The following is a 14,348-nucleotide window of genomic DNA, read 5'->3' as shown; positions in this document are numbered from 1 at the left end:
GAAGCCAAGAATTTTCTCAGGCTGCGCCAAAGGTTAAAGAGATATTTACAATTATACAGTAACCCCCCCCCCCCTTTATCGAATTCTGGAGATGTACAGTAACCCCCCCCCCTTTATCGAATTCTGGAGATGTACAGTATACTACACAATGACAATCGATTTCATAGTCCATATATCATATGAAATTTCTTTACAAATAGGTGTGGGCTTTGCAAGGAGAAATCTCACATTGGGCTGTAACCTAAACTTGGAGATACTTAGCCAGGAGGACTTATCCCTACAATTTTGGGCAGAAACTGCATCTCCATGATTTGTATTAGAGAGGGTGTGCCAGGAGTGCCCCCCCCCCTCACACTGTGAACATGTTTTGGAAAATAAGGACAAATTTGAGACGATTAGAGTCATAACATATCAAACCATATACATAATTGAAAGCTATAGAATACTTGTCGAATATGTTCTCTTCAATACCTAGACTTTACTCTCAAAATATGACGGGTAGGGAAATAAAGTATACAGCGATACAAACCGTACTTCCAAAGTTAACGACTATTAAAGTTTATTTTTGTTTAAAGAGTCAATTTTACTATCTCAGCAATCTTATCTGCACCTTGAGCTTATATTACGGCAGACACAAACATACATGATCACTAGCCTCATATACATTTGTAATTAAATATAGATTTAAGAAATGTATATAAATTGTAGAGGAGCCGCATTAAAATTTTGCAAATGTGCAAGATAAACGGTTGCTCCCGAAGTTTACTTTGGTGCAAATCATGAGCAAAATATTCCATACCCTCTCCTATGCAGCCCATTATAATTTTCAAGGGCCGCCCATAGCACCCAGAATTCTTTTCCTCAGCCCCCTGCAGCTGAGTGCTCGTTCCCTAAAAGTCACTAACTCAGTACGCATAGATTCTCATGTGATGTCACGTAACGACGATTGTACTGTACACGTACAAGGTATGTTTATAATACATGAGCTTATTGTTAGTTAGTTAGTTAGTTAGTTAGTTAGTTAGTTTGTCTCTGGGATGGTGTACGTCCCACGTTGTGATACGATCGTACCGGCTGCCACGATGAAGGATATGGAAGCAATCCATACAAACATTCTATCAATAACGATAGCTACGCATTTCCACTCAGCATGAATCTAAAGAAATGAAAAATACAAAATCATTAAATTTACATATTTAATGAGCTTATTATGATATGGCAATTTGAAGAAGATATTCATGGTAACCATTTCCTTACTACACAAGTATACAATTATAATCTTTTGCCAATAATGCGGATTTTGGTCATGAATATACCAGTATACCAATCGACAGTAATATATTAGATTTTGGTCACAAATATACCAGTATACCAGTCGACAATAATATATTAGATTTTGGTCATGAATATACCAGTACACCAGTCGACAGTAATATATTAGATTTTGGTCACGAATATACCAGTATACCAATCGACAGTAATATATTAGATTTTGGTCATGAATATACCAGTATACCAGTCGACAATAATATATTAGATTTTGGTCATGAATATACCAGTATATCAGTCGACAGTAATACATTAGATTTCCATATACAGTGAATAAACTAATTTTTATGATTGTTGTTGTTGTTGTTGTTGTTTACTTTATTTAACTTTCTTTTCCGCATTTTTGTGAATGTTTTGTAGCAATGTACAAGGTGAGGGTGCTAGAGCAATATTTTACCTCGATCATTGCAAAACCATCTTATCCCTAGCCCAACTCCTTAGAAAGCAGTCTGACCCCAAGAAGTAATCGATTGTTGAAAGGAGACAAAGTTATAAGATCTTGTAAAGAAATATGAAATCTTTATGGAAGGATAAGTTTAAGATAGATATTATATTTTGACACCTACGTTCTTTTCGCGATGTTCTCGCTTCATTTTGGTCGTGAAATAACCACATTGTTTTGTTAATTCCTTCATCGTTTTAAGGATGCCAACATTATCTTCTGTCTTGTCGATGTCGAATTCGAAATTATTTGAATTCCTCATTGATGCGGTCATATTTCTTGCGGAATGATTATTTACTTGGTTGGTGAATGTGTCATGAGCTGCAACGTTTCGTAACGTACTTGACTCATAGTAATGACGTGGCATATTTTCAATTTCACTCTCTGATTCTGATGACGCTTCAAAGTTATTCTTGATATTCATGCAAAGTAGTCTAGGTAGAATTTCTAGGAATAATTTCCGCTGCCAACGCTTCATACGACTATGATATGGTGCTTGGTGATGTAGATGCAATACTATAACGCTAACACAGATTGACATGGCAACAAGGAAAGTATTGAACATGAGATAACGCAGTAACATAGGTACTGTTTCAGATGTCACTGGCATGATATCCGCTACCATCAAGTTAAAAACAGACGAAGCAATCAACAACGACATACTAAATGATATTTTCTCTCCGGAATCAGGTGGTAAGCAGAACACCAGTAATGTCAGAGCTGAGAGAAGAAGACACATTGCTGTTATGTTGACGGAGTAGTATAGAGGGCGTCGTTTTAAAACGATATTGTACACCATCAGAGTGAACGGTTCACCAGGACAGCATTCGAGGTATTCTGTACTTGTGAACCCCTCGGAGAAAATAAAGTCCCACTCTGTATTGTTTGTATACTTTTCCATGACTATGTCAGATTGGCCTGCCTTTAATAAGACTTGTTCACTCGTATATTCCCATGTCCCAAACGCAATTTTGCACGTCTGTATATCCATAGGGAAATATTCTATGTTCATAGTACATGGAGTCATAAATATTGCCGGTGGAGAGTAGTAGACAAGACCATCATATTGTACTGTGATGTACTGTGGTGGCGGTATTTGATATTCACCATTGGCACTGAAAAAATACAATTTTACGAGATTAGAATAGATTCTACGACCATCTGACAACTTTGCTCACAAATCCTCCAAATTAAATAACAATGCATGTTGATGAAAGACAGGGACAGGGTTTAAGAGAATGTTTATACGTGACTATGCAAATTATATCACTACGGCCCAGCGAGGCTCTTTTTGTTCGGTATTCTGCGAACCATTTTAATAGTCGGCGGCAATATTTGATTAACAGGTAAAATATCAACTGATTAACGATGATTCAAAGTTTAAGAACTTTTTTTTCCGACTTGGAACGCACTGAGCTGGTGAGTTACCCACTGAACCTGTCACTGGCCCGTCGATAGCACGTTTTTTGTGTGTGTGAAATCTACGTAATAATTCGACTTTCTCGCTTTATTTACCATAAAGCGTTGATAAACTTGAAGAATATCGTTTTCATGTGCAATCCTAAATCAGTCGGTATGCCTTATGTTTGTTATCCAATAGGTTAACGAAGTCAAATGCTAACTGTAGCGAGGAAATAAAAAGAGAACTTCAGAGAATAATAAAATTATTTACCTAGTATTATCTAGTACTATATCTGGTCTCCACACCCAATCACAAGGCCCAATGTTATCACGTGACTACCATGTGATGACCTACCTACTATCTAGTGCTATATCAGGTCTCCACACCCAGTCTCAAGGTCCTATGATATCACGTGACAACCATGTGATGACCTACCTGTTATCTAGTACTATATCTGGTCTCCACACCCAGTCATAGGGTATCACGACTACTGTTATGTCAGAATAATCTACAGGATTCCATTCAAGCTGATAATCATACCATATCTAGGAAAAAACGAATTCTCAAAAGTTTACGCTGTGTGTGTGTGTGTGTGTGTGTGTGTGTGTGTGTGTGTGTGTGTGAGTGTGAGTGTCTGTCTGTCTGTCTGTCTGCCTGTCTGTCTGTCTGTCTGTCTGTCTGTCTGTGTCGATATCTTTTCTGATATCTGTACATTTTTGTAGTAAATAACATGTATGTTTTACGCTATCCGTTTTTTTTCCTACATAGACTTCAGTTTACGCACTGTTTCTATGGTGCTACAGATAAAGGGTTCTATACACTCTGTACACAAAGTCATCTTGTCTATTCTCATTCCAATCAGTGATACTGATTACTGATTCAATTAGGAGTCAATGTAATGTAGATAAAGAATGTAATTGAAAATCGAAAATCATCTCATTGTCAAAGTTCATTTTGTTATATCTATCCTGTCAGGACGAATGTTTGTCTGGAGGAGTGACAGTGGCTGCACAGTCAACGGTCTTCTAAATAGTCGTCGTAACGTCGCAATTCATTATGTATATATATTTATACAAAGAGCAAGCCAAGTTGTACGTATTCGACATGGAACAGAAAACACGGGATTTATAAGTTTTCTGGGCTTATAGATGTATAAGACAAGTCTTACCTGTTCCAACCAACAACTTGTTCGTAATATTTGATTCTTTTCATCCTAGGAGTGGAAAGACAAGGAATTAGAAAATTCAGGACAAATAATACACAATACCATAACGTTTACTTCCTCTATTTAGTTTTAACTCATTCAAAGGTATTTTGAAAATGTGAGTGCTACATATTAAGTACTTTAATGGTGTTCTACTCGTAAAAACATATGGTTTAGTAGAAAGTGGCAATGTACACTGAGCATGCTCAGATGAAAAGGACTGTGTGGTTATTCTTAGCTGCGATGATTATCTGGTCTGATCGGAAGGACATCCCTCCTGCAATGACCTTTATAATGAAGACCTTTCACTTGATTATGTGCCTACAAACAGTGTGACTAATTGATTGATTTTATCCCTTAGCAACGGAATGATGATAAACAATACACATCATACAAGATGGCGTCTTTGCAAGTTTGTTATAATTGCTGTAAATCAGCTAATACTACCACTTCATAATCGCATTAACTTTAATTTCTAGATTAATCAAACTCAGAATCGTAATTAACATTTTTCTTGTTTATTCAGCAAGTTTTAGACAATGTCACCATGGTTGTCAGGTCAGCTATAACGCAATGGAGTGCAAGAAGTTACAAAGACATTGATAATAAATTGTACATGCATATGTTTGTCGGTCACTAAAAGAAGTACAAGTACCCGATACTTACAACATCCAAAATTTGTGATAAAGACAGTGTAAATTCCACTTCAATCGTATCGGTGTAGTTCCTTACAGGACGAGTGAACTTGTCATAACCAGACTGATAAAACAATTGATCGTGTAATTTCTTTTCGTCTGACACGCTGACGACACCTGAGATGAGATATTGCATCAAATATTAACATAATAACAAATGATGTCATCATTGTTGTAGCTTGAGTGTCTATCATATAAGGCAACATAAAAACGACTGTGTTAATAATGTTGGGTTCTTATATAGAGCTTTCCCACTCCGTGCTCAAAGTGCTGTACAATTATTACCCCTGGCTCGGACCAGAACGGCACAACGGCCCTTTAGTCTTCCTCAACTCCCCAGGGAGCATACCATCCATTGCAGCCATTTAAGCGCATAGGATTAAAGCCTTCACATTGCAACCTACATCCTACCAGGTCCCAAGTTATACAGCTGGGTTGACTGAGGCACAGGACTGTATACACTCAGAAACAAACAGCACGCAGCGACGGGGCTCGAACCTGCAACCTGTAGATTCCAAGCCGGTCACGCTAACCATTCATGACTCCACATGTTGCCAATAACCAGACTGACCCTAGTTTAAGCCAAAAAGATAAAAAAATCCTTGTCTTCTTGACCTTCACACACGTCTGTTTTTCCCAGTGATGTCTGTACATATTTCATCAAACTAGCAGGGGTACTCTGACAACATTTGGTTTTGTTTTTGGTCGAAGCAATATTTTTCAAAAATAAAAACAATTAAAATAAAAACAAAAGATAAAAATCAAAGAATATGAAATCCCAACCTACCTACCCTATTATTTTTTCCCGCCTAAACATTAGAGTGTCTATTGTTTTCGTTCGCTAACACAAAGCTTATAGTTTGGGAAGGGGGTCATCAATAATGCTATTTGACAAGAACACATAATCCAAAACAAACTCCTGTTAGAAATCTTGCAAATATTACAATGCTAGTTAACAAGAACACATAGTCTAAAACATCACACTTGATATAAATGTTCTTCTCAGAAAAATACGTGAAATATTTAAAACTCGGTTCCATTTTGTGAACAGAACCACCCATGCTGTAATCGGTTACCATGAAGATTAGGGTAAAGTTCATCTATTGCTTACAGCAAAAGTATATCTCATTAAATGCATAAATTAATTGATTTCTACACGATAATTACTTCAGCATAGCTAATAAAACAATTACTAATAAAACGAGTAACAAATCAACAGTCTTTATGGAAAATAAATAACGATACAATAATAATTGAACTTATATATACGATTCTGAATATTCATTTCAAAATTGAGACGCCAAGTGCATTCAAACCCTATTAAAGTGATGTTTTATTAACTATAATAATGCAATCGTTATTTTGGGTATTACATTGAATAGAAATTAATGAATTACACAGTTACTGGCGTGTAATGGTGACAGCATCAAATTAGCACATGTACCAAAGATCAGGTATAGTGGCCCAGAAACACAGTAATACGTATTATTGCTGAATAAGATTAGCAATATCTCATTTACCGACATCGTCATTAAAGAATGTCAGGATAATTATATATCTCACAACACGTCAAAATTCAACCATTACTAATTATTTCTTTTATCTAGAAACGTCTAAATAAGATTAAATTTATTTATTTAATCATCACTTCAATATTGATGAAGCTTTAGGGATATTAGTTCTATGATTAGTAATTGAAAATTCGGTATCCGTAAGTCATTTTTCAAATCAATTTACCCATTTGTGGTACCACCTTGTTGACATAACGTGTCATTTTAATTTGTGGCCTTGGTATTGTTCAAATGACTTCATAACCTGATTAATGGAAAGTAGATGTCTTCACAACATTTTCACTGCAAACTACGTAGAATAGACATACACAGCAACAATGATAACATTATACATTTTTTCTAGTACTAAACTAAAAGGTATGGTACCTAGGCTCCATCAATTCAATACTTTGTTTGCCGACGCGTCATTGAATTTCCCCCAACACTACCAAGCAAACAGGGGAAAAAAACACACGAAAACTCACAATGCTAGTATGTCATGTAAAATTCACTTTTCTGTTGATTCACTTTCTGTTTGCACCTAAATCTACTACATACTGGTTAAATATAAATGTCAAAATCCAAAGTTTGATTGTCTTGTTTTAGATATATGTGTAATTAGTGTGAAGATATCTGAACGGTCTTTTCATTTACAATAGTATGAAATACAGCCTTGCGCGGAAAATTTGAGCAAAACAAAATGTCTTTTTTTTCTTCTTCTAAGTCTACGGACAAACTTACCAACATGCGTACGGCAAACAAAGACTTTAAGTGATGACGCCTTAGGATAATCCAATTAATATCCTTGTTGTTTCTAATTGTCTTTATATTAAAAGGACAGTTAGTACTGCTACTGTTAATGTTACTGTTATTATAATTTTTTTTGCATTTGAAAAAAATATCATCGAAATTATTTCACGATTTCAATCAGTGAAGAAGGGGGTGGGGGGCTTACCCTCAACTTTTTCCCTCCCCTGAAAAGAATTAACTTAACTTTTAAGCTTATGTATCAATGTGAGATAGTTTTCTGCGCAAGGATCCGTCATAACTCACACTATACCTGAGAGATTCAAAAGTCACACATCTCTAACTAAAGTCCATAATCTCAAATGACGTTTTATCCTCGAATATTGTTTACAGATAAAATAGGAAACGAAATAGAAAGTTGACGGAGAATAGGTAAGAAATAGATATAAACAGGTATATAAAATTGATGGGTAAATTGAATCATACAATTTTGAACGGTATTTAAAGGCAGATTGCAACCATAAAATAAAACTCTAATTAGACTATGAAGAGGACGATTGTTGGTCTTCAATGTAGATGGTACTATTAATATAATTCTACAGACCTCAACCATCAGATTCTGGCTGGCTTTCATTACTACGAGTAATTAATGAACATACCCGGTTTTATTAGGTACAGCTTTAGATAACTTATTATAATACAATGTTCAACAAGCTATTAACATTTCGTTAGCCTTCTTTAGAGAAACGAGCATTTTCCAAGTTACTGTTATATAACTCAAAATTCAATGTACGGTAATTTCAATATTTCTTCTTCAAGCGTGGTGAGCAATGCTCATTAACGAATATGTCTATGACACTTGAGTATTAAAACTAATCAATTAATTACCGGAAATTCAATTGGTGAACCCAATTTCACATAAGCAATGTCAACATTTATAACTCACGAAGGATCCATCCACAAAGGATTCACTTAATTAGTCAATGAGAAACGACATTTGATGTGGATATGGGTTTAAAACGGTACGTTGTCGTTGATCTATTTATCTTAATGTGAGATCATAGAGGGAACATAGAGTGAACATTTGAAAGATTTTAGTAACAAATTGGAAATGTAGGATCGTGACTGGGGTATTATACAATTGGTATTCGACCAAATGCAGTGATTCAATCATTGGGCGTTTTCATCAATACCATCTGATATGACGTACTTCGAAATTATAGACAAAATAACGACAGGAAGGATCCATCAACAGTAGTGAATCACGACGATTGTTATTGCCATCACTATTAAATTATGCTCTACTAATTCATGACTTATCCTTTTATTTTTTGACGCCAGTGTTTGTTAGTTAAAGGTTGATTTTGTTAGACATTTTCAACACAATGATGAGGTATATGTCTTTTGTTTACTCAGACTGCATATTCGTGTATATATGTTAATGTCTCCATAATTTGTAGTGTAATGTAATGTAAGAAGCAACGGTAGTGAATTGACCAGAAAATCACGACATATTAGGGCAATTTCGTTCTAATAACAGTCTATTGTATCAAGTCATTAAACTATAACATGGGTATCTAATAAGCATTTTCTCTGTCTTAATCTCTCATATACCTCTGTCTCCGTCTCATTGTTATAATTCAATCCATGTCTGTCTGTCTGTCTGTCTGTCTGTCTGTCTGTCTGTCTGTATCTCTCTCTCACTCACTCACTCACTCTCTCTCTCCCCCTCTCTCTCTCTCTCTCTCTCTCTCTCTCTCTCTCTCTCTCTCTCTCTCTCTCTCTCTCTCTCTCTCTTTCTGCGCTCAGTGTTCACCCACCTCTTGTTAAAAACAGGGTACAGGTAACGGTTACTGAAACAGCTAGGCTGAAATACATGTTTGCTGCGTCTATGCTGTTCTTGATATACCTGTAAAAAACCCAAACCACATCAAAATAGCATATTCAAATATAAGCGAGGTAACAATGGAGTCTTCAAAATGTTATGTGCGATGGATAGGATGAGTTTTATACGAAAAAGGGTCGAATTACCTGACATGGCGACATGAAATTTTACGCTGTCAAATAAATGTAAAGATAATCTCACAACACTATTGTATAAACAGTCGTAGCTAGAGAAACGTCTAGGTACACAGCAGACATACAATGTTACATTGACATAACACAGCAGCGTTTCCATCAGCGCTAGTCGACTCGGTCAGTGTGTATGACGTCGATCAACCCTATTGTCCTTTTAAAGCACAAATTGTCATTGATGAGCTGTCACATGTTGACACCATTAAGTAGCTTTACATATATAATTTAATAGTTAATTTCAGATAGTAAAATAATAATGAAATATAGGTTTTCTATGAGTAATGTATCATTATATACTAATATGAAATTATGCGACTGAGCAGGGGCGTAAGAAGTGAAAGTAATGTTGGTATTCTCCCAATTCCTGTCAATGCATTCAATAGAAGATATTGCTTTATGTAAGGGCATTTGTATAGAAATGATGGGGTTCATACCTATAAATAACGAGATGTTGATGACGTCACAATATCAAAATACCAATAATAGAGTATATTCATTAATCACACAATTTTACACGAGTTTGAAACGAATTCTACCGACCCTTTAGCGACTGTTCTTTTTCATCTTTAGAGTGAAAATAGCATTGGATGTTTTTTTAATGTAGGTCTTCGTCAGACACCAATCATTCATGTCAGTGGTCGACGGGTCACGTTGACGGGACATATGGTCTTCCGCTTGTTATGCCTAAGCCTAAATGATAGTCAATAATAAATCGCGCAATATATTATTCGTTGCATATGTAAGTGATACCAATACATGAACTCGTAGTTTATTTTTACCATGTTCAGAAGATTAGTTATTGTGTTGTACAGTATTAGCCAATGGTCGTAATAACAGTAAACTTAAAGAATTGTGTATTTCGTCTAACTAATTTGCCTGATAAATTGCAATAAAACGACATCAAGGTATTAATCGCCTAGAAAATGACAATTGTGACATGAGAAAGTGGAGACGTGATAGATTAGATAACCTTAGGTATATTGCTAGGCACTAAATATCTATGACGCATGACCCTCTCACTCTGAATAGTCAACAAGACACTGTCAAAGAGTCGCAGTTCAAACACACTGTTTATTATCTGTGAGAGACTTTCTTTCTAATACGTCTAGATTTCATACACCCATAGAGCAGATTCCATATATACCTAACGAAACGTTTCTTTCATAGCGTTGTATACTAATAACTTTGAGGTATTATTAATGTTTTAGTTCGGTCTGTCTGTCTGTCTGTCTGTCTGTCTGTCTGTCTGTCTGTCTGTCTGTCTGTCTGTCTGTCTGTCTGTCTGTCTGTCTGTCTGTCTGTCTGTCTGTCTGTCTGTCCGTCCGTCCGTCCGTCCGTCCGTCCGTCCGTCCGTCCGTCCGTCCGTATGTATGTATGTATGTATGTATGTATGTATGTATGTATGTATGTATGTATGTATGTATGTATGTATGTATGTATGTATGTATGTATGTATGTATGTATGTATGTCTATTTATCTCTGTAAAATTATTTTCTTAAGAATTCTTGTTTCATAGGAATTAAACTCTGGTGTTACATTCTTAGCGGATTTGTTTAGTACTTATTTGACATTTTTTGTGAAATTTCCCGAATATGTATATTATTTACAAGAAGTTTCTGTTCTTTTCTTGTATCTAGAAAAGATTTGAGTAATTGTAACACTACATTGCTAGCTGATGTACACTGTATGAATGAAGCAATGCTGTGTTAGTGAAATCTGTTCAAATAAATATCTATAAAGACCCAATTCACAAGTGAAGTCCGTGTATACTAATTTGCATAATCAACATTACAATTTATTTAACGAATTTCATAGATACAATTGCATAATGGTTATGTGTGAAGCATTAAAAGATACATTTTTAAGGTAGAGCAAGCGTATTAATTAACATAATTATGATTAACCAATTATCTTAAATCAGCCTTCTCTCTTGCGACGCTATCTGTTACCATGGTTGTATTCGTTGTTTTATCTATATTTCCTGACACGTTCAATGACCTCACACTCTAAACATTTTGACGCTTAGGACGCGTCGCATATGTTCAGTTTGGTCTTGTTTCCAGAACACAGGCATTCTGTGTACTTGCTCTGAACACATACTCTGTGTTCAAAAAGTGTTACAGTGTGCCGATGGGTCAACAGCGTTCTATTTCATATGATTTTGAACATATGTTATGTGTTCAAATAAATACACTATATGGTCTAAATCTGAACACATGCGTTCTAGTTTCATTTCTGAACACATACACTGCATTCAAAAAATGTTACAATTATAAGTGTTCCAGTATGTGTTCAATAACTGAACACGTGACTTTAAAGTGCAGATTTAGAACAATTCGGCGAAATGTTGTGAGAGTTTTATCGAATAGGAACATAATCTGACATTATACCTGTACGGTGTGAGTACAGGCTGACATTAGCTGTCAATGTCTAAATATTAAACAAGGAAATTTGTGATTGATGTCACGGTGGCCAATGAACAACAGATACTACCAATCGTTATATTTTGTCTTCACCAACACATTCGGTTTCATATTAAAATGGCGTTGTACATTGTTAACAAAGGATATGTACTGTAAACGACTCGATGTGTCAGCTGTATGTGATATAGATACGAGTTCCAACTCTGAATGATAAATGTGAATTCAGCCGTAATATATCATGGGTTTATCCCATACACTCTTTTATTTCATATATCCTGCACTGTCTCTGAGGAAAAAAACCAAACATGATATTCATAATAAACTCACACAGGTGGTGACAGTGACGTATATTTTGGTAACAATTTGTATAATACAGTGTATACACCTTTGTAGACAGTTATATTCAAATACGCATGTTTTACAGTCAGAAAGATCACAAGGCTGCGAACTCTAGATGGCATACTGTTGTATTCATGTTGATGTATGATTGGCCCTTCGACTGTGTATATCAGGTGAGTATTATATTCATTTAATGAATTATTTGACTTGAAACTACAACTGTCATTATACCCATACTGAACATAGGCTTGAAAGTCTCCATGTTTGGACTTGAATTGCGAACGAAAATCACATGGTCCACATTTTGCAAGAAACAAATACATGTAGATAAATGGACATCATATGTCTTATATACATACGACGAAGCTGATGAAACAGAGTAATGATTGTCGATTTCAATAATTCTGAGAAGAGAGAGAGTCAGACTAAATACGTGATATATTCACCAAACGAGTGGGCTTGTAAGAATAATACTAGCATTACAGTGTGAACTTTACGTTTTACCATTTCATTTAGCAACCCAAACTGAAAATGTAAATATGAATCTAAATATTTAAATATTATTATACACAAATATTAAAAAAGAACATGTTATTACTTGCCTAATTTATCACGCTTTGAACAAATCAGTTCTCTGACATTTACTATCCGTCTGCGATAACATAAAAGATTATGCCGATTTCACCTTGTTCTCTTCAATTCCTTTTAACCTGACGGCAGAGCAGCATACTTCGCAAATACAATGACGGTGATTTTTCATCAATATTATGATTTTAATTGTCAATTTTTTTTTACCGATTAATGCATTTGGGAATACAATGTCAATATAATGTTGATCAACGAACTTTGATTTCTAAAGAACCAGAGACTCTCCTGTCTATATCAGCAATATGACCTCAAAGGCATTAAAAATAAAAAGGATCGTGTTTTACAAATTCAATTAGAGTTTTGATAAAGGTCTTAATGGAAATCGTAATTCTTCAACGTCCTTGATGGCGTCGTACTTTACATATAAAACAATATATGTCGGTTAAACACTTAGAATATTAAGTTATAAAAGTGATTCGCTGTCATCAATATAATAACACATGTTTGGTACAAAGGAAACTAAGTCTGATGACGTTTGATGACTACTTTAAGTTTCAATTAGACGAATGTCAGTATTAACATCATTCACCCATTCATGTCACTGGCAACTAGGGAAACACCCTGCCCAGCAAGTAGTGTAATTATTGCTATATTTCCCATTGGCCGTGACACGTTTATTAATATAGTATTTACTATTCAATTAGCATGTGTTCTCTCACTATTATTAGATTTCGGCAATATCCCTTTTGATTGCTTCATCAATAATATATACGTCAACAAAATGTCTGTTAATACTTTTGACAAGTACTGTAACAAAATAATTCATATTTGACATAGTAATCTTGATTTTAGAAAATCGTAAATGTAAACACAAATGACTTGTAACACATGATAGTACTTTCAAGAACTTATCTATCACCATGATTAAAGCAATGAATTATATACAGGAACAAACTTCACTTGAAAGCAATATAGCAGTATTAACTTTGACCCATTTCCTGAAGAGCTTATTCTGTACATATCTATGACTACTACGGTATTAACAGCAAGGCACATAGTACTTACATTGCTGTAGTAACTGTGTAACATTAGTCAACATCGACAGAAACATGTACAGCTTGATGACAAGAACACTTGTATGAAGGTACACATTTGTGACCGAATGGTTGATAGCTTTAACTTCGATGATATTTAATCAGAAGGTAACCATGGCTGCAAACCAACAGCTGTACAATAGGGATGAAATCTGACTCTCTCAGGTCATATAGGTAGTATTTCAGTTTGTTCTTTATGATTCACAGATTTACAACCTAATGCAAATTACAGAGGTGAGGCGAGGTTATAAGAGTTTCGACATGGTGTATCAGACTATAAATGTCAATAACTTTAGGCATAGTATTTATTTCATTACACAAAACCCTTATTGTTCAAATGTCATGAAAATGGAATATAAAGACACTCACACACACACACACACACACACACACACACACACACACACACACACACACAGGATAGATGTGCCCTATTCCTTTTATAATTCATTAATTAC

General features: G+C 35.2%; 1 protein-coding gene across 2 annotated transcripts; it reads right to left on the bottom strand.

Annotated features, from left to right (window-relative positions):
• Positions 1 to 127: 127 nt before the first annotated feature.
• On the bottom strand, positions 128 to 13,947 carry LOC144437592 (neuronal acetylcholine receptor subunit alpha-3-like). Of its 2 annotated transcripts, none has more exons than XM_078126559.1 (7): positions 13,862 to 13,947; positions 9,190 to 9,278; positions 5,044 to 5,189; positions 4,342 to 4,386; positions 3,609 to 3,718; positions 1,896 to 2,886; positions 128 to 1,156 (listed from the first exon to the last, which is right to left on the bottom strand). In XM_078126559.1, coding segments are annotated over exons 1-7 (1,518 nt in total). In that variant the 5' UTR covers positions 13,864 to 13,947; the 3' UTR covers positions 128 to 1,021. The 2 variants fall into 2 exon arrangements, with proteins under 2 accessions (XP_077982685.1, XP_077982686.1); XM_078126560.1 differs by lacking the exon at positions 13,862 to 13,947 and adding an exon at positions 9,401 to 9,503.
• Between the last annotated feature and the right edge of the window lie 401 nt (positions 13,948 to 14,348).

The sequence above is a fragment of the Glandiceps talaboti genome, chromosome 7, assembly GCF_964340395.1.
Source record: "Glandiceps talaboti chromosome 7, keGlaTala1.1, whole genome shotgun sequence".
NCBI classification, from domain to species: Eukaryota; Metazoa; Hemichordata; class Enteropneusta; family Spengelidae; genus Glandiceps; species Glandiceps talaboti.
Note: the sequence above shows the minus strand (reverse complement) of the source record. Positions and strands in the feature narration are given on the sequence as shown.

Excerpts from the sequence above, each read along its gene's own strand:
- LOC144437592 (XM_078126559.1), bottom strand. Across the intron at positions 3,719-4,341 it reads CAAGTTGTTGGTTGGAACAG|ATATGGTATGATTATCAGCT; the intron begins GTAAGACTTGTC and ends GTTTTTTCCTAG. Across the intron at positions 2,887-3,608 it reads GATATAGTACTAGATAACAG|TGCCAATGGTGAATATCAAA; the intron begins GTAGGTCATCAC and ends GTATTTTTTCAG.